The following is a 21,976-nucleotide window of genomic DNA, read 5'->3' as shown; positions in this document are numbered from 1 at the left end:
GGCAAGCCTGCTCTGATCTGCAGTGCTATGCGGGGCACACAAATACTGGAAATGGTGTAACTGCATTATTACTGTGCTCTGCACAGGCTTTTATACCCTCGTTCTCAGCAAGACTAATTATTCTAAAAGAAGCCTCACACTACTGCAATTATCCTGCTCCCAAAACCTGAGTTACATCATTTAGGACACTGTGCTTTGCTGTTCAGGCACATCAGTGCAGCTTTATTTTTTGCAACACAGATTTTTACTGGGGAGGGGAGGGAAGTTACAGGAACAAGCTCAGAGATCATGAACAAGGTAGAACACTTAAATGTAACAGGAATAGGGAGTAGGTACTGACGGTGTCAAAAAACACATGCTCCTGAGTCTGATTATTTATTTACCTGGCACGCAGGACTGCTTACCTGCATAATCCTTTCTCTGCAGCAGGTGAAGGTGAAGGTGTGGGAACTTCCTTCTTCCTTTGCTGGCAGTATTAACTGAGCAGCATGAGAGGAGAGACTATGGGAGGAATTTATTTCTCATCTCTGACGTCAATAAATTACTGAGGCAGCTTTCAGGACTCTCAGAGGGTGTTTGAAACATATACCCCTTTGGCTGGCTACTCTCTGGATGGGCTAGCAAACATGCTGCCCTCTTGCATAAGAGAGGTGGTGGAGTCACCATCCCTGGAAGTGTTCAAAAAGCGGGCAGATGTGGCACTTCGGGACATGGTTTAGTCTAGTCTACCCTTGATTGGTTTAGTGTGGACTTGGTAGTGCAGGTTAATGGTTGGACTGGATGATCTTAAAGGTCTTTTCCAACCTAAACGATTCTATGATTCTATGATTCTATAAGGCTGCAGTCTTTCTGTAGGAGAACAACTGACTTCTTTAATAGAATACATAAGTTTCTCCTGTAACACAGCTTCCTATTCTGAGCTCCAAAGAAAGGCAGCACACCATTTTACAGCCCAGAAGGAAATTTGTGGGCGTAAGACTCAAAGGTTACCTTTCAAGAACAGGATCCTACATATATTACTAGTATTATTACAAGTATAGAGCTTGTAGAGAGAGGCCGAAAATCCGAAAGAAATGAACTAGCCATCCCCTTTACAGTTTGTGCTAAATATCTGAAGTAAAACAGTAATGCATACAAAACTTGCCTGACAGTAGAACTGGCGACGAATCTGAAAATCAGTGCAAGTTCATCAAACACTTGGTACATCATCCAGACCAACTTGCAGGTGAAACTGAAAAGGATTTAAATTCAACTCTTCCCTTCCTGGGAAAGAATTTACAGTAATAAACATTATTTAATGTCCCTATTAAGGGAGACGTTGACAAATAAGAAAAAATAGCATCTACTCGTTGACTCAGAAATTAGCAGAGCAGCCTTAGTAATTTTCACTCTCTCTCCTGAGTTAATCAGACGTTTTTCCAACATTTCCATATATGCCTGTTCTTTCCTTCTGTGCCCACCAAAACTACAAGCTACTTTCTGAATGTGATGGTTAATCACGTTTTTGTTACATTTCAGCAGTAGATGGAGAACAATTAGATTTGCAGCTGAGAAAAAGGGGGAGGGGGAGGGGAAAAAAAAAAAGAAAGAACAAAAAGCTGCCGCCTCTTCAGCCAAATGACTCAGAGGTGGTATCTTCATCTTCAGACCTCAAAAACCAAATGATTTGCAAAATGTTCAGAAACGTTGATGATGTAGCTAACTGCATGGAGGGTAGTTTTAATCTTGAGTAAAATGATCTGGTTTAACTACCACTGAGTACTAAGCCATCCACCATCTTGAAGTTTATCATTAAAAAAGTCCAATATTTATGTAAGCATCTCCAGCTTGCTTTCCCTTAAAGGAACCTGCCTTACCTTTCTAATCCTCTTTCTGGTCTTTGCCTTGGTACAGAGACAGATGTCGTAGAAGGCAACTGAACGTATTTCACTGGGATATGTAGGCCACATCCTTCGTTATTACCGAAACAAAAATACACTTGCTTTGATCTAACTATGTGTATTTAAAGAATTACCAGCAGAACATAAAATGAAGCAGAGAGGTCTATTTAAGGCATGGGTGTTCCAGCTATTTTTACCGAAGCTGCCATGGATTTCAATGGGAGCGTTGCACGCTGAATGGCGAAAGGAAACGCTCCCAGACCAGAGTTAACCTGGAGCTGTGTACAAAGGAAAAGATGCTCATCCTATAGAAGGCATATGCAAGCTGAATTGCGTATGTTAAATTAAAGACTTCTGCACTTTGGCAGAATTTGGACAATGACTCACTTATATTTAATTATGTAAAAATTTCAAACAGGGCAAACTCCACTGTAGTGACTCACATTAGTGCTACCACATGATCTTCTGATAACTACATCAGTATATAACTCATGTCTCTGCTGTACAGAGTTTCTACAGAGAGAATGACATATTACCTGACTAGCATTAAAAGGACTCCATGTTCCCAGCAATGACTGGTACATTAAGTAATGCTTCAGAAAGTAGCACATAGTACACGGAGGGGTTTTTTTTTCCCTTGACACAAAACTACATATCCTCTAATGACAATAATTCACTGTCATTCAGAAATCAATTTTCTGTTTGTGTTTTATTTCTTTAAATTTATAGAGTTGTGGGGAAAGATTCCAGAAGTAGAAACTTACATCATTTCCTTTTCCCACGAAGAATTATGGTGCTGCAGACCTCCTTAGGCTTCCAATCCAAGATGCTTCCACCCTGTCCTGACATGAGTGGCGGAAACACCCTCAATACCTTCAATCACAAAAACCTTCTGCCTAGGTCTGGCAGTAAGGGTACTAGGCAGTTTCTCATGTTTTACTTCACAGAATTCTTGGACTTTTCCCTGCTACCTCCCTGCACTTTTCAACATAGGTTTGGTTGCTTGGTTTTGGTGTGGACTATCAGAATGAACTGGTTATGTGTCTTATGTCAGGCTAGCAGGACTGATAGCCTTGAATGTCCACTGTGAAGAAAAGCTATCCTGCCTTATTTGCCTCGGATTTTAAAAAGTAGCAAAACACTGTATTACTTCAACGCTGTTAAGAGAAGTGGGGATCCTTTGCTGATCTGTATTATGTCCCTTTTCTGAACTCTGAGAGTTGCTGCGTTTGTATCCTGGAGTACCACTGCATTACACTCCCATTAAACATTTGAAAAAGAGATGTCCACTACAAGGCTTTCTAAACACCATTTTTAGGCTTACTGAACACGATGACAGGAGCCTTAAGTAACAAAGGGATATACAAAAGGCGTTTTCACTACAAAGGGGATGTATTAATGTGACAAATAGGGCCTTTGTTAATGCCAGATGCTGCCTATAGGTGTGGATGAGGAGTATGATGAATGGAATGATGAGGAGAAAGCAATCTTAATTGCGCAATTAGTTATGTTATGTTTGTGCAATGTTTTGCATAACAATTACAGGCCACTGGTGGACTAGTGATCCAAAATGACAGCCTTCCAAAGGAGTTCAAACAGCTAGGAAAGCCACTGTACCTTTTGAGCAACTACTTTAGAAGGCTAATGAAAAATGTAAATGATCTCAAGTGGCCTTTGTATGGCTTAAGCGTGATGTTGGGCTTGGATGCCCAAATGCAGTGTGCTTTCTCCAGCTGAGAGTGGTAAGAAGTAGCAATTGTAGAGGATGCACGAGGGAATGCCCTGAGCCAGTGTGGTGCTAAAAGGTATGGGAGTGAAGTCTGGCCTCTGAGCGACAGAGCTGATAGGAAATGATTGAAGGTGTTGAGACCAGTGTGTGTGATGGGCTGGATCAAAAAACAATGAGCAAGAGGATAGGATCCATAGTATGTTCCTTTTCTTTCCTAGCATCTACCAAAGAGAAAAAAGCATCCTGATTATTCTATATACTCTCATTCCACCTTTCACTTTTCTTTTTCAAAGCACAATTTTTCTAAGGGTTCACATAAAAGTTGGTTTTAAAATTGGAACCCAGATTAAAGCTCACTGTTACAACTGTTCCTGGGGATAGAGGTAAACTGCCCAGAATGTGATAACAACATCAAGTGATGATCTGCTCATAATCGACACATCCAAGCACACAAGAGTTCATTTCACCCTCAATATCATGCCAAGGATCCACACCAGTCACAGCTTGTGCAGAGATGTATAAGACATACTGCCCCACTGGCTCCATGATTATTCAACTCACAGGTTAGCGCTGCTGGGGAGCAGGAGAGATGCCCTCACATACCACTCAAAGGTGTTAAATTGGCACGAATCATAGTTGCCCTGGTCTTCCTCCCAGAGAAGAACTTAGGTCCTTTGGAACATGCTATCCACCAAGACAAAACTTGCCACTGTCATTTGAATCGTAGGCTAATGAACATGAAGGGGGGAGGGAAGAGTGGAAAGACAAGGTAAGACCTGTGCCTAAACCTCTGTTTACACACAATACCTTTAGGTCAGACTCTGTTGCCTTTCAAACATGACACTAGAATGCACTGGGAATTCCGTTTTTAAATAGTCCACTCACCCTTTAATTCAATAGTTACACCTTGCAAGCGTATAGTGCTGCTAAGTCAAGCTGTTTAGCAAAGACATTCACTTCTGCACAGAAACTCAGCCCCCATGGTGCATGAGAGCACAGCAGTGTGCTGTGATCCAGCTGTCAACCAAGGGGATGAAGACGACATGAGAACCAGAGAACAGGGCAGAGACCGTTTTTACTATACCCCAGCAAAAACGCCCACCCAGTTCATTGGCTTTAAGGTTTTGACTGGAAGTGGGAATAGTTTCTTAAAGGCTATTTTAACCAGTGAGAGAAGAAAAAGGGTATCACATGACTTTGCACCCTGGATGCTGTTTGTAGAGGAGCCTTAAGTCACAGCTGGACTCCTACAAATTATTTACTATTGCAGACTGATACTGCATATACAACTTGAGGCAGAATCACAGAGAGCAGGATTGTATGTACACAGAACTAAGCTTCACATTCAGTCACACCTCTCCCAACTGACTGTAAGCAATTCTACAGTAAATATCCAGGCTCAAACACCCCTTGGAAATTCATTAGCAAGCACAGCAAATAGCAGTCCTGAAAATAGCATCATTCCATTCAGCACAATGAGACGCACCCCACTATATTGTATGTTCAAAGAGGAAAGGGCAATCCTCTTCTAAACCTAGCTTCTTATGAACCTGAATCCAATCATGCATCCCCTTTATGACAGCTATCTCTCTCGGTGCTGCCCTACAAAATCTACATTGTATCACCACCACCTTAAAGGTTGGCTGTAGTATTTCAATAAATTTTCCCTAAACCATTTGTATTCCTCTTGCTGCAGTCATTTTGGCTCTCTTCTATTGGTCTTGCTTAGCTCACTTTCATATGAATGTCAAATTTTGCATTTGCTGTGTGCTGTCATCTAGACTCCCGCTGTAAAACAGTTTGGTTTTCCCCCAGTTGGTGCACCAGATTAGCATCCCCCCTCTCCCCCCTCCAGAACAGAATGTAATTAAAGAACATGGGAAAATAACACACACACACTAGTCATAAAGTTAGAGAATTTCAGGTTTGGTTCTGCTTTCCAATTTTACATGCTCCACTTCATTTCTGTATATAAAGAGAAATATAAATGGCTTTGGTCATTGGATATCTATTAACTCCTTGTGTGTCAGATCCTGTGAGGCAGAGATGACGGCAAGATCCACAGCAGCTTAAGAGCAAGAGCCCCTGCCTTGCAGAATCGCACCCAATTCACTAAAAATGAAGCCTTCTGCCCAAATGGTTCTCTCTCTCCTTACTGCACAATGGTTATGAAATGTAAGCCAGAACTATCTCTGTGTTCATAGTCTACAGGAAAATGTTTCATGACCTAGGTGAAATTTTTCAGCTGAGGAGCCTGCCAGGATGATCACTTTGATAGCCTTGAAGCAGAAGAACCTATTGGTTCTGCAAAGGCCAGTACTGGAGGTACAGTGGCACAGCTGGTTTAAAGCAGAGGTTGTTTTGTGCGTCCCCACTTCAGCAGTGGCACCTCCACCTCAGGTTTTCTGGCGGTAGGATGGAAACAACTGAGACCTTACTGTCTTTGGCTCTGGGGCTGAATGCCACCAGAAGAAAAATTAACTGCTTCTTAATTAAAAAAAAAAAAAAAAAAGCTTAAACTGCTTCTACAGCAGGGATAAAAATGTCATCAAATTGCCATTTCTCATCACAAGAGTAAGCAAGAGGCAACTGTTGATCTTCAGTGTCTCTTGACAGGTTCTGGAAAGGAAAAAACCCACCAGCTAACCTTCCACCATGAAGGCAGGTGGCAGTGGGGAGGCAACTCAGGATCCCCATCCCAAGGTCTACCACAGCTAAATCATATTGCAGTTTGTCTTCTTTTTCAAAAGGAGAGAGCAGGTCACAGAGGTCACTGAGAAAGAAGATGTTCACGCCACATCGTTTGACACACAGTATCACATAGACAGAATTTATGACTTGCCCAACCTGTACGACATTGTCTGTGGCGGATTTCTAGGCAGTAAACCTAGAATCACCACAAAAATATTGCGATGCTTACCTAACTACAAAATTCCTCCCTCTCCCTCAGATAGGGAAGAAAGTAGGTGTTCACCTTTACTGATGTTCTACTGTAATTATATTTATGGCAATTCTCCTCCATTAGTTAGAGGATCATAATGGAATAAATAGAAAAATGAGCTCAAGCCTGAGTATTCTGCATTGTAATCTAAATTAAACTAGTATTACAAATTTGTTTACATATCTCAGTTGAGCTATGCAGTTTCAAAAGTTACTTGCTGAACGTAAACATGTCTCCTGATGCTACATTACCAACTGTATGCAGTAAAATATATTCTAATGTAATACAATAAAACTGAAAAACCAATACATGTTCCCATTTATTGAGAAATTGGACAAAAAATAGCTTATTGTCAGTTTTTAAAGACTGAAAATCAATAGATGATGAAAGGTTGTATTTTTTGTTACTATTAGACTGTTGACTCTAGCAATAAGTGAGATATGGATTGCAACTGGGGGAGTAAAGAACTTGTGAGATATACAATTTGGAGCTTCTTGGGTTTTTTAGAAACTTAATTCCCAGTATTTGTGCAGCGGCGGCCATCTTGGCACCGCTGTTAATGGCCCCAAGAGCATAGCTCCTCCATTTTGTTGACAAAGCCAGCTTTAAGTATCTTTCCGTCTTCAAGAGCATTTCTAAATTAAGGGGGCTCTTAATCAGACTTGCATTCACTAAGGATCATGAGTAAAAGAGATCCAACTTTCACATACACTCGCATCCTGCCACTAAAAAAAAATACTCCTCAAACAATACAACGAAACTCCAGCTATTTCAGTCCCACCTCTCACGTGCCTGGATTGAGCCCACGCAGCTGAGCTGCAGAGTGGGTTCCCCAGGTCTGTGCAGTCCTCACGTAACAACAAACACAGCCCAAGGCCAGAGAGAAATTAGGCTCAATCGGATGTTCAGTTTGCAAAGACCTTTAGCTCTCACGTGTTTCTGAGCCTGCTGCCCTTCCTCACACACGTGAGGTTTTCAACATCCGGGCCGCGAGTGCAGATGTCCCATTCGAGTCTGCCACCTACACGTGGTTGAGTATTATCCTAAAGATATGGATGGAGAGAGGTCTGGAAAACACAGATTTTTAAGCACCTGTTTCTCCAGTAGAATTTATGCATGGGAGTCATTTTAAAACCTGAATTTCTATATTCATTAAACAAAAAGCGCACAACCGTGCAGAGGCTGGGAAGGCATTCTTGTCTCACAGTGCAAACATTAAAATAGAATACTAAAAGAAAATACACAGTGATAAAAAACACTGAGCTAAACATAAACACTGCATCCAGAGTCCTTAAATAGTGATCTATGCCAACGTTTTTCCAAGTGAACCAGTAGGTATGACCATTACATATAAATCCAAATATAGATGTTCTACCCTGACTATATTTCTAAACTCTGGAATAGAGTTTGAAAGGATGCCAATTATAATAGGGAGTTAGGGCTGCTTTTAGGATTTATATCCTCTGCGTACGTTTCATAATCATACAGCAGCTCAAATCTTGCTGGATGGGGGTAACACAGTAAAAGCCTATACTGCCTTCAGATACGCAAATGTACTTCCCTGTAAAAGTGGACAGTGACCACTGGGCCTGGATACTTGTCTGGAGAACAAGTCTTATGAGGAGCGGCTGAGGGAACTGGGGTTGTTTAGCCTGGAGAAGAGGAGGCTGAGGGGAGACCTTATCGCTCTCTACAACTACCTGAAAGGAGGTTGTAGTGAGGTGGGTGTTGGTCTCTTCTCCCAAGTAGCTAGCGATAGGACAAGAGGAAATGGGCTCAAGCTGCGCCAGGGGAGGTTTAGGCTGGAAATTAGGAAAAATTTCTTTACGGAAAGGGTGGTCAGGCATTGGAACAGGCTGCCCAGAGAGGTGGTGGAGTCACCATCCCTGGAGGCGTTTAAAAAACGGGTAGATGTGGCACTTCGGGATATGGTTTAGTCTGGTCTACCCTTGATTAGTCTAGAGTGGGCTTGGTAGTGTAGGTTAATGGTTGGACTAGATGATCTTAAAGGTCTTTTCCAACCTAGATGATTCTATGATTCTATGGATGTGACAAAGAACTAGTAAAGCCAGCTGATGGGCTCGTGCAGTACCTGATTTTTACAAGTGCGCAGAGGTGTGCAGTTGTTAAGTCTATGGGAAAAAAAAAGTCCCAAGACCTTGAACGAGTTGACAGTGTGCAGAAATGGCCATCCTACTGCTGGCCTGAGTCCTGCACTTCCATAACATAAAACTTCCGCTGCAAACTGAGGAAAACACAGAGATCGCTAATTTTCATATCAGGGTTTCCTTCTGTTTTCCCAGGTAGAAAGCTAGCTATTTCTAAAAAGGGGGCTGTTACCACATATGCATAATCACATACCAAAAAAAGATTCATGTTGTTCCTGTAAGCTTTTGCTTAAGTACACCATGGAAAATAACTTTGATGAAATAATTTGCCCAGAGCACTGCTTGTCTGGAAGATTTCTGTAACTTAACTGCAGTTCTGTAAATAATTTGGTGATAGACAGGCCATCAGCATAATTTGGTGCTAGAACCATGCAACGTTAAGGAAATGGCCAGCAGGCCAAAACTTAAATCTGAACTGGGTCCTAATAAGTACAAGGCACATTAAAAAACAGTCAAAATCTATTCTTTTTGGAATCTGCTTATGCAGTTTAAAGGAAGACATTGAACTTTGCTTTGGGAATGAACACAAAGAAATGTCGTGCTTCCTCTCAGTGAGGAAAAGAACACCCACATACAGTTAACCCTGCAGACCTCCATAAAGATGTACAGTGTTTTTGCACAATAACATCCTAAACTACTGCCACAGCATAATTACATAGCAGAGCATTTTGTACTGCTGCTGAACTACCAGTAACTTTCATCAAGTCTCACAGTTCTCCTGTGTTGTTACCCTGTAAAATAGCAAAAGCTATTGCCCTGATTTTTAGTCAAGCCTTAACTGAGACTGCAAGATAAGAGGTACAAAATTGTATGCATGGTACATTGCACCTTTAATCATCTACCTACCTGAAATACTCAAGCAAGTAGTTAGACATCTAAATGTTCTAACTACAGGCTTAAAATAAATGAGTTTTGTAGTACATGACTGTGTCCACATTATTTGAAAACTGGCATTCACATCTCCTCTCGATGTTAAGTATCACTTCAGCCACAGGCAGATCAGAAACTTGAAGTCAGTAGCAGAGCAAAGACCAGGCCTAAGATTTAGTATTTCAGCTGAGAAAAGGGGAGACCCAATGACTGCAGGATGCTTTCCATTCATGCTTTAAGTCTGGACGAACATTTTTCCATCAGAAATGTCCACAATCAGCATTTCCTTCCCGCATGATCAGATTCTAAAACAAGATATGTTCTAGAAGCCTCCCATGATTTTTACAAAATGAGAAGGAAATGGCAGTGAAAATAATATACAAAAAACAAGGCAACGAAGCCATCCCTCTCAGCGCTACTGCAAAAAGGCCTCAAGAAGCAGACACATTTATAATTCTTTTCCAACTGAAAAACAGAGAAGGAGGTGAAGTAGATGGGTTAAAAGCCAGCAAAAAGTAGTGTGAAAAAAGCCCACCAGGTATTGTTGCAAGAACCTTTAGATAAGCATCTTAAATCAGGGTAAATTACACACCTCATGCTGGTGACTCGGTCATGGGAAATTATGAAGCTACGTGATGTCTCATTTGTTGTGCTGAAAACAAATGTAAATAAATTACTGAGAGAATCTCATTTACATTTAGAAATTCATCCCGATGCATGACATGACTGCTGATGTTTTTTTAAATGACACTTTTGAGAAGAAGTGCCACTATTAAAAACAGATCATAGCCACCTTAGCAAGAGCCTGTGCATGGGTGCGTGCACGTGTGTGTGTGTATGTGCATGAGTGTGTAAAGGCAGATGTTCTAGAGAGATCTTTCGGATCATTGGGAAAAAGGCTTTCTTTTACTGTTTCAGAACCAAAATGGTGGTGTCAGAAGACAAAACCATCAATCTGTATTCTTCTGTGTATTTTTCCCCTCCAGAGTGGGAAACAGAAAGACAACGTTATGGATTGGCTGCTCCCAGTACAACAGAAAGTGCAAATACTTAAATCGTAGGAACAGAAAATAGTGTGGCACGTCTCTCCATCATCAAGTGTAATAAAACTTCCCCTTAAATACACACACAAAAAGCCTTTCGCTCAGCTTTTATCTCCCCCCTCCAAGTCTCACATTTTAAGCTGTCACTGAAACAATTGAGAAGGATATCCAGGAAGGCATAAGATGGAGAGCAAGTTGAACTGTGGTTAGCTAAGCAGCATACATTCAGGCAAATATCCAAATGCTTTAGGAGCTGTCATTCTCCATCCCGCGTGGGAAGGCTGTGAAGAGACGGACTTGTTCGTATCATGATTGCTCTTATTATTACAGCAGTGAAAACACTGCATACTAATGGACGTGTTTTCAGAAAGACGACTGTTAGATGGCTTTTTAGACTCTGTGCCCGGCTGTCTGGGCTTCAGTATCCGATACCTCCTATCCCTTTCTTTGCTTCCCAAACAGGACTCTAAAAAAAAGTTTGTAACATGAGGGTGAAATAAACCATTTTTCCAAATGGGGACATGACAGTGTTCTACAACCCCACATACGGCAGCATATTTACATAAGCCTGCATAGGTCAGAGAGTTTATTTGTTAAGGGACAAATAAGCAGGCCATGAAATAATTATTTTTCATTGTGCCCTGCCAAACCTATCCAGCCAAAGGCTAAATTGAGCTGCTATTGTGATTATTTGAACTGTGGAGCCAAAAGTCTTCACTGCAAAGCATCCCAGCTGTCCTAAATTTTATTCTGATGGCTAGTTTTCACGCTAGCTTGGAACTTGCCAAAAATGCTCCACAAAATAGGCAGGCGGAAGGCTTGCTTTATCCAGACCTACATCAATTACTGATTTAGAGCTGTTCTGAGAACTTGATTATTAACAAATCACTTCCCGAAATTGTTATGACAAGATTCACATATGCAAATGGCAAGCTGCTCATATGTACACAGCTAGCGAAAGAAATTAATACAAAGGTTCCCAGATTTATTTATGGTTATTTCCTATTGTGCTTTACCGCAAATCAGCTACTAAAATATTAAAAGAAAGGGGCGAGATCCAGCCGCAGCACCACAGCTTTTGACATACAGCGACACGGGAACACCCAGGCCGTAACTGCTCAACGTGCTTCTGCCTTTGCCCACCTCCCTGCGGAAAAGGATCTACCAGTGCCTTCTGGCACCAGAGGAAGCAAAACCACCACGGTAGTTCCCAAGCGGCAAATTTGGTCAGCACACCAAGGAGCAGGTAGGATTACCCTGAGAACAGCTCAGATCACAGGATTGGGAGCATATTTCATACTTTAAACAAGGTTGATGGTGAAGAAGGGGGAACAACAAACATATTTCTTTTTAAACCTCATGCTTCAAAGCTTAAATTAATCCCTAATAATGAAAGATTAGGATGAGAACGTGTAGAGAGAAGATTATCCCATGTCTGCCCATTATGAGGCTCTTAGAACCTTCCTTGAGGCGCCTGGGGCTGGTCATTTCTAGAGACAGAACAGGAGGCTAGAAGGATCTCAGGAGCGATTCACTTCGTACTTTCTACATTTCTGTTTAAATAACTAAGACACAAACGAAAGACAATGAGGCTAATTGTTTTGAAGGCAGCAGACTTACAAATAAATTTGGTATCAGGCTGTACATAGCACAACCCCGACGAGGCAAGTGCACCTCACTGCAGCTGCCCTCCTTCTCCTCCACACCTCCTACTATTTTTTATCTTGTTTGTAATTTCACTGTAATATCCTCAGGGCAGCAACCACTCCACATTTACACATGAATTAGAACAACACCTCGCACAATGGCATACCAGTCCTGATTGGACCTGGACTGCTCCTGGGAATGCTGCTGGGAATGCTACTATAAAAAGAGCTCATAAATGTATAGAGTACAGCACAGTAACACACACACACACACACACACACACATACACACCCCCCTTTTATCACAGTTAACATCACCAGAGTGTTAACTCTTTGTTTTCCCAATAAAACTCTGGATGGTTTCGTTTATTTCTAAGCTCCAAGATGGCTGCAGGATGTGTAGCTAAGATCCAGCACACCTTCACCAGCATACTCTGTGAAGTTAGGCATTTACTATGGATGTCTGTATTTACTGTTTAATAAAATGACAGAAATGTTACAGAGTCTCATTACAGATGTCGAGGCATAAGGTTGAATCTTGCTGATGATTTGCATGGAGGCTGACCCAATGGCAAGCTGGGGACATTCAGGATGAGGAACCAAAGAAACCCCCATCAGCATCAGCCACATCAACCCTGTGCACCCGTTATAGACCTACTCGGTCTTAACCTGATTAGTCCAAATTCCCTTCTAATTTCCTTCCTTCCTTGGCAGAGGCTTTTGACCTTTGAGCTAATATTTTAATATATTCTGGAATTTGAAATTTTGCATATAATAAACTAGTTATTTTCTGCTACTTCAGATATAAACAACTCCAACACAAAATTTTAACTTACTCTGGTATTCAGTCATTTTATTTTTAAGTGAAAATATAATAAATAGAAAGACATGAAAATCAACATATTTCCATTTTTCCTAACAATTCTCACACATCAATTATTTTGTAGGACTTTTTTTGCTGAAGGCCCATGAATGGCCAATGTGGTCCACAAAGAACAAAAGGAAAAGGAAGAGAATGGGTGCAGGTGAAGTAGCAAATCAATAAATTACTTGAGTACATGCAGAAATTCAGGCACCCGAGCCCCCTTTAAGGTCAAGTTCCATGTTGGAGTCACTCATTCCAATATTTAATATCTAGAAAAAAATGGAAGAAATAGCCAAAATGTAAAATGTATTAAAAATGTTAATTAGAATAGAACGGCCACTTTGCCAGGCCTGTATTCTGTGTTTGTATGGCACCGGAAGTTCACCTTAAAAATCTACCATACAGACTACAGCTGTTAGCAATTGTAGCAATCTCTCTTTCAAAATAAAATAAAAAACACCCAAATGACTTTTTGTTGACTACTAGTTGATGGACCTCTTGTTTATTAGACTAAAAAATCTGCACAATCAAATTCTACAAAATCAAAAAGATCGTAATTTCTTTCTCTCTGGCTCCTGATGGGTTGGTAGCATTACAGGGCCTTCATGTACTTTTCCATTTAACCTTACACTCAATGCAAGTTTTGTCCGTGACATAAATATGGAGAGTTTCTGTCTCACAGAAACGTGACCCTCCTTGTTGGACATTCTCAGTCTGAGCACTTCAGTTTCTCTATGAACTTCCCACAAATCGTGACTTAACTCTTACTGTGCCCACGGCTCTAACCAAAGCAAACTCTACCCAGTGTCACACTTCCACTCCAGAGGAAAGATCACTCAGGAATGACCTTTTTACTTCTACAAAGATAGTAAGAGACTGTGGTCTATATGGAATAGGCTACTGACTACCCTGCACACACTCTGTCATAGTCAGATATGTGACAAAGTCCAATGAAATCCTATTAGGGAATAATACAAATGACAGAGCTTAAAGAATACAGTTAGCTCCTAATTAAACAGCCCATAAATCTGTTCAGAACTTACAGAATTTATCACCAGAACAGGAGTCTCAAGACCTTTCACAGAGTCTCATTTTAACAGACCTGTTGTCCACTGAACCAACAACTCTGTTGCTTACAGACAAGATATTTCACCAACTTAAGTACTATTAAAAGATGATTATGCACTGAGCTTTCCTGAAATTGTATAACATTTGCATGGTATAACACATACTCTTACTTGTTCACTGCAGTCTGATTCAAAGTGCTATAAATATGTTTGCCCTTTCTGCTAAGCCCGCCTAAGGGATTAGCAACCCCCCAAAAGTTCAGTTGAATATTAACTGCATTAACTTTGCAGACTGTAACATACTGTTACACTCTAACAGCCTACGGTGCAGTATGGATGACTTGCTTAATAAAAAATGTTTTCATGCAAAGCCCTATTGCTAGAAAAAAAGAATTTGCTTTGTCAAAGGGGGTGACCTCTTCCATTTAACTTCATAAAGCAAACAAATAAAAGGGAGATCTTTGCAGGGATGTCCAGAGAAATGCTTATCATTTTGTTTGTCAAACCAGATGGACTTCCCTTGGCAACACAGCACCAGCTCCACTCTACGTTAGAAATGAAGTCAGTTCACCATGAAAAACCCTGTGAAATACTGTGTCATCTACTGTAGTAGCGTGAAGTTAAAAACTAGAAAAGAAGTATGCTGCTTGCTTACTTATTTTGTTAAGCAAGCAGTGCTTTGTGTGCCAACTCCCATAAAAACCCCATGTGCCGAAAAACTTTCCACCACAAAGTTATATAGCAGTGAAGACAAATAAAAGTAACAGGAAATATTTAAAAATTGGAAGAGGAAGAGTTGAGAGGAGCATAAAAGGGAGGTGACTTGGTAGCTAATGCCAAAAGTCAACGAAGAGCAGGTTTCTTAAGCCTCCTAAGTAAAAAGCTCCCAGGCAGAGGCAGAGAGTAACTGGCACTATCTGATCAAAAGATGAAGAAAGGGAAGCAGAAAGAGGAAGACAAGAATGGCTGGGACAAGTTTCTAAAGGTTGCAAGGTATAAAGTGGGACCAGTAGAGTTGCTTGAAGATCCAATAGATTTTAAAGACTAAAAAACCTCCTTCATTATAATCACAGTAATACAGAAATGTAGAACATGTCTATTATCTGCTGAAAACAGAAATTGCATAATACATTTTCTTTGCTTTTATAAAAATAAATAGATGAAACAAACCTTCTCTATGTTGCTGTAGGAACATGCAACAACTCTCAAAAAGACCTCAATACCAAACACCGCAATGAAACCCTTCTCATTCGGTCTTCAAGGATCACTTATGCATCAGTTTGTAAAAACGCACTCTCCCATACAAAGAGTCTTGGGTATAATCAGAAACTAAATCAAAACCTTAAGAATTAGAAAACATGTTTCTTCATAATGCTGTACACTTACTTGCTTCTGCCATTCACCATCACCATTATGTTGTCCAGACATGGAGACCAACAATAGATGTTGGTAATTACTCAAGAACTTAAACTGCAGAGAGCCTCTGACCACAGCATTAAACTGGAATTAAAGCTTTACAGGAAAAGAGAAACGTTTCACTCCCTGCAATCACCTCCCTCCCTTACACACACACACACAGAGCACACCTGCTACCCACCAGCCAGATGGGACTGAATTCTCCTGAATCAGATCTTGGATTTTTAAGCTCAGCTTGAGTTCAATTGGATTTCAAGACATCAAAATATATTGTCATTTCACATTTAAAAAATTACATCGGTGTCCAGGAACTCCTAGTTTCAGTGGTGTTTGCACAATTAGATATGTATTAAAGTGGGATTATTGCCCCAAATGTACTAATACAAATAAATAAAATGCAGCTTTGCAACAACATTTAATTTGATTACATATGTTCTCTTAATGCATGAAAAACAGAAACAAGCTGATTTTATATCATCAGCTTGTTAAGCAAGATTGGGAATTTAGCTAATCCACAGTGACCAGTGGTGTTTTTTTAAAAGTCCATAAAGGCAATTTAGCAGCCCAAACTCACTTAAACATTGTAGGAACTGGCCTTTAATGCACAGGTATCATAAAATATTAACACATGTTAAGAAAAAACTGGGAAGCATTATATTCCTAGAGAATTTGCTAAGCTTGCATAATGTAAAATTTATCATCAATAAAGTTTCTTCAGCTAAGAGACCTCTGGTCTGTTCTTCAGAAGGAGCGCTCGCTCGCTCTCCCCCCCTCACCCTCCAGCAGCACAGCCCCACCGAGTCCCTGTTTCCTGCACTTCAGTGGGCTGCTCACAACTGGTAAAGTCGCATTTTTAATTGGGACTGGCCTCCGAACTAGTCTTTCTCCACCTTTTCCATCGGTTCTGAAACCAATTTGAGACTTGCCAGGGGTTAACAAGTCACTGGCCAGCAGCAAGACGTTCTTTGCAGGGACCACGGGCACCTGGAAGCCACTGCCAGTGGTGTTCCGCCAGAGCCGCGCCTGGCAAGCGCCAGGGTGCAGAAATGTGAGTCCTGCTTGCTTGGCCAGCCTTGGACTGACCTTTAGTTGTAACGGGGAACAGGAGTTTTGTTAGTGAACACAGAGTTCTGGTCTACACATTTTTTAAATTGATTATTTTATTGATGTAAAGTGCCCAGGTGCCCTCATGACAGTCACTAATATAGATTTTGAAAATAAAATTAATTAAGGGCCAGTCTGGACCACCTTTACTGTCATCATGTAGTACCCTTTTCTACAACTAACAATGCTATCAACCAGCGAGCACAAGTATAGCGTTTGTAGAGTATTTCATTACATCTCAAAACACTTGACTATGGAGGTCAAGATCACTGTTACCTATCTACGCGCGTGCATGCACACACACACACACTCACTCACTCTTCTCTCCTACCTTCCAAAAGGGGAACTGAAGCACAGAAAACTCAACTGACAAAAGTCCGTGCCGGAGTGCCAGCTGTGCCGCACCGGGCTCTGTCCCTCCAGACCGCAGCAAGAGCATGGCACGGCACAAGCCTGAGCGGGAGCAGAGCAGCCTGGCACGCAGGCTAATCTGAATTACACTCATCCAGCCCTTGAAATGGTTCCTCATTAGCTGCGGGTTAATGGAGTCCCAATGAGTAGTGTTATTTTCATCCCCTGCCTACTGAACACAAAATTCATTTGCAAATATCCTGTAAAATACTGCAAAGCAAGCCAAAGAGATATGACAACATAAGAGGCATACTATTTATGGAATGCACTTACCGTCATTTAGAAAAGGAAGCTGACATGAGCAACAGCCTAAATTTAGCAACACATTTAGTTTTTATTCACTAGTCACAATGACAACATTTTAGAAGGCTACCGCACACCTTGTGCACCAAAAGGTTCCACTGAAATCAAGACAGACTTTGATCTGAAAGGAATTCGGGATCAGCTCCTTAATGAATACAACACTGAGTTAAATTAAGGCAATCACCATCTTGGCTTTCTATTCCAAGTAGATATAAAATTACATTGATTGCAGGAAATGGTGGCATTCAAACAATATTGCAATGGCCAAAGCCTGAAAGCTAAATTCATTGTCGAGCTAAACTATGCTTTCAGAGGGCACCATTTGATTTGAGGGAAAAAAGCATCTACAAACCACATATTTTCAATTAATAGTTTAAAAGGCATGGAGTAAGAAAGGAAAAATACTGGTCAATATGCCACATGCCACTCGAACAAGCAGAGTCTCTGCATGTAGATGTAGATACTGTGTACACGTATACACACACACACACACAAGTGGGTGCACACATGTGTTTTTGTTGGCTTTTTTTTAAGGCAGGTGGTACTACAAAGGCTAGATTTGAGATCTAGAAAGATGCAATGTATTTCAGAACAGCCTGAGAATGCTCTTTTATCCATGTTATCTTGAATTCAAAATTAATTTCAAATCAACAGTGCACAAAGTTAAACCTAGTTCTCTTGAAAACTCAGAAAAAGAATTAATTCGAACCCTTACCTTTGGCACCTTAAAGACTTTTGGCCATGACTTACCTGTATAAATAGAAAGAACTAATTTACTACAGAAATGCCCATGGGCAAACATGTTCTGGCTAATGAAGTGTTCAGCTTTTGCATGATTAACCAGCTGGTGGGGGTGGTGTAAAAATCACAGGGCATAAAATAATAAGAAAAATTGATTAGCAGATCCCTTTTAAAGCACTTTATGAAAAATTTCCTTATTTTTGCTCAGCAGTTTGGAAAGAGACTGTACAGAAAGATAGACTCGAATGACTTACCAAGGAGCCAGGTAGAGACTGCACCAGGCACTCACTCCTCCAAGACCTGCATCGCAGAGAGGTTCAAGTGAAAAGCGAGATACCAACCAGCACCATGGCTGGATTACTTATACAACAGGTCCTGCCACTAGTCATGAAGGTAATTTTCTACTACATTGCGAAAGACATTATATAAAGTTAAAAACTATGACTGTGCTTTGAGTCAGTTCAGTTTCTTCCCCAGTGCTCTACTCTTGAACACCTTAGCCAGCTACAGCTACTCCCGTGAGCCAATTTAAGAAGTGCCTCCATATGAGCCAAGGGATTCATTCGCTACTTAGAAATAATGCACACGTTTATGTGATGCTATGTAAAGAAGATGGGCTTTGCACTCACTAGGGACAAAAATCCCCTTGCCCTTCCCATCCTGTACAAGGGGTTTCTCACAAGCTCACATGCTCTGCCCTCAAAATAGGACCTAATTAGTGTACAAATACTTGGCAGACAGGTCACAAAAATGAATTTATCATTAACTGTCCCCTAAACCAAGGCAGGCTATCCTGAAGCAGTTTCACTTCCTACACATTTGCTCTAGGTCCCTTCAGTTGGGGTACAACTGCCATGTAACAGTTTCGTTAAGAAGGAAAACCACATATTTTTATGGCACAGGATTACTTCAGAAATATCAAACAGCTGCTCATATAAAACATATGCACCAGTAATAAGCAACTGCAAAAATTTAAGCTATAGGTAATTTGCAATAGGCCATAGTAATAATCACAGTCCTCTTCATTACTTCTATGGAAAATGCATGTTTTACTCCTATTTAGGAACTTTTAAAAACTGGTTTATAGCTATGTACCATGCGAGAAGCAGGGAAAGGATCTGCATCTTAGGGATTTGCAGTGTTCCAGCCCTGGGGATGCGGCCGTAACTTCGATGCTGGGACTTCATGGGTTGGGAACCTACATTAACTCCCTTTGGCAATATACAAGCAGTCACCTTACATCCACGGCTGATTTCTAACCACAACCAGACATTGCCTCCCAGAACTTCCCCTCTCATGGTATATGACGGTATGTGATATACCTTTATATGCCCAGCTACCTGGATATGATTTCAATTCTTAAATCATGCTGGTATACTGTGCATGCTGTGGCTCAAACAATTCAATCATGCCATGGGATTCTTTGCAAGGAGTAACAATTTTACCTGAAGTGAGAGTTATTGTGCAAAGAACCAAAGCAGAACTCTGAAGCCCTTTTTCCTTCTTTCCACGACTCCTCCATTAATCTTAATTACCACTTTCTGAGGAAGACAATATCCCTTTAAATGCATCAAAAGAGAGATTTTTCCATGTTCTTCCCTACAGGAGCCAGGCAGATTATCCCGACGGATCGCTTCATGCGTACACCACACACTCCACCCAAAGATTCACACCAAAGAATCAGTCAGGCTTAACGCAGGTTAGATAACTACACAAATACTCCATAGTGGTGTTCCTTTCTTATCACATACATCTGAGCAAGCTTGTCACTAACTTCACGGTCAGTCGAGACATCTGACATCAAAGAGGTTTTTGCCTGTTTTTGAGGCTCTGCTGGATAGGTGGATCTTTCCACACTTGCATAGTTCTTGCTTTTGAGCCTCCCCTAACCTTTTGGAAACATTTCTACATATTAACACTTAGGAAAGTGGGCACAGAGCTGACACAGGCAAACAAAAATAGAGGAAAACTGATAACACTGGCATGAACCGACATTTCCCTCAGTATATCAGTTGGGAAAGTGCTATCTCCAGATAGAATTCACAATAAAATAGAAGTTTCTAGTTAAGCGAGAAGTGGTATTAAATTCCACTTGAGTCTAATTTCTATGGTCATATTTGAATCATGAGCAATTTCTAAAATGTCAGGTATTTCTAACTCTGATCAACTGGGACCCTGACAACGCTGGAACTTGTAAAATGTGTTTGAAGATATTTTCAAAGATGGTAACAGCCTAATGTGCTTGCAACACAATTTATTAATTGAAGCCATACTTGCTAAGAGATTATGCTGTGGACTATCTACATAACATCATAATTTTGGCTAGGCTACTTGTTTAAAAAGCAAATTTAAAAAAAAAAATGCCTGTTTGCCGTAGAAAGTGAATGCTTGTTAAAATCATATTGCCTTAAAGAAATTCAGAAATACAGCTATGAGGCACAGCTGTTTTACAGATGGATAAAACTAATTCTTCAGACCTGCATGTTGTACTCCAAAAGCTTTATTTAATTATCTGTTTGTTTACTTATAAGCAATTGCTTTGGAAGAGCCCCCCAGGGAGTATATGCTGTGTGCGCTGCAGAGGGGTCAAGCACAAGATACAGGCTGCGGACTACAGGTTTAACTTCAAAGAACATGCATACACAAAGGGATTTAGGTGCCTAATTCCACTTACATCAACTCTCAGTGAAATTGATAGAGAGTAAGCACCTCTGAGGACATGATCTTTTGACATTAACATGGATTCCTCACCTGGATCCAAGTCCGTGCTTTTTTGGACAACAAAACAGCAGAAAATAAAACCCATTTTGCTCCGTCGCCTCCTTATCCTCACCTATATTGGAGTTTCTCTAAGGTTGACCATGGTTTCCAGTAGAGGACATAACAGCCAAACAGGCTGGTCTAATTAACTGGAGTTTTTCATACCAATTAGTAACAACAAGAGCATAAAGCAATCAATAGGACACCTTATGCCACTACTGCTTAAGTCTGCTTTGACTACTTCTGGTTCAGCCATACCCTTGACGCATATTTGGAGGGTTCTTCCTGCCACCCTCCCACGCAGCATCAATTTTTAGCGAGGATAATCTCTATCATACTAGAAATTGATAAGCAACATTGTTAACCTATGTGATGCAGCTAAAAATCAGGTGTAAAGAGCATAACGAGGAGCCAAAGGATTTTTTTTTTTTTTTTTTAATGGAGTATTCTGATTACCTCTAATGTGATTATATACTTGACCAATGAGTAACATAGTATGATATTCACCCTATTGCAAACAAGTTGCATACAGACTTGTGTAACACACTCATACCACTCACGCTTGAGGGGAACCATGCTCTGCTGCTTCACTGTACGTTCAGCAACTTACTTCTAACTTCGTATGAAAGAAACAACTCAACAGTTTATTCAAAAGTAATTTTAAACTCTTTGTGAATAACTTTTGAAGGACAGCTGTCAAGAAAGTAGTATATATGAAGACGAGATAAATACAGAAAACCTGTAAACCATCTTCTCCAATTGAGAGACCAAACTGCTAAAATTAGTTCCTGGAATTTCTCCTTTGGGTGCCAGTTTGAGTCTTGTTCCAAATGACCACTAACTAGCAATCCTGACTTTGAAATAATCCACAACTAGTCAATAAGACCTATTTGCTGATTAGGTGCATGCAACCCCCTCGCAAAACATCACGTATTTGTAACCTTATTTTAAAAAAATGCACTTTTGTTCCAGTGTCCTGAAACTAACTGTACAAACACAAAGAACTCAGATGCCCTCTCAATCCCCACTGGA

The 21,976-nt window shown here is 40.7% G+C and overlaps 1 protein-coding gene across 2 annotated transcripts in view; it reads right to left on the bottom strand.

The window, feature by feature from the left end:
- Window positions 1–21,976, bottom strand: part of ESRRG (estrogen related receptor gamma) — a 378,341-nt gene that overhangs the window by 336,328 nt on the left and 20,037 nt on the right. Inside the window, exon 2 of one of the 2 annotated variants that reach the window (XM_075707322.1) lies at window positions 18,439–18,484. The exons of the other annotated variant lie outside the window; for it this stretch is intronic. Coding sequence (XP_075563437.1) covers window positions 18,439–18,484 — 46 coding nt within the window. The remainder of the gene's footprint in view (window positions 1–18,438; window positions 18,485–21,976) is intronic. 2 annotated transcript variants of the gene reach the window in all.

Source organism: Pelecanus crispus, chromosome 3, assembly GCF_030463565.1.
Source record: "Pelecanus crispus isolate bPelCri1 chromosome 3, bPelCri1.pri, whole genome shotgun sequence".
Taxonomy (NCBI): domain Eukaryota; kingdom Metazoa; phylum Chordata; class Aves; order Pelecaniformes; family Pelecanidae; genus Pelecanus; species Pelecanus crispus.
Note: the sequence above shows the minus strand (reverse complement) of the source record. Positions and strands in the feature narration are given on the sequence as shown.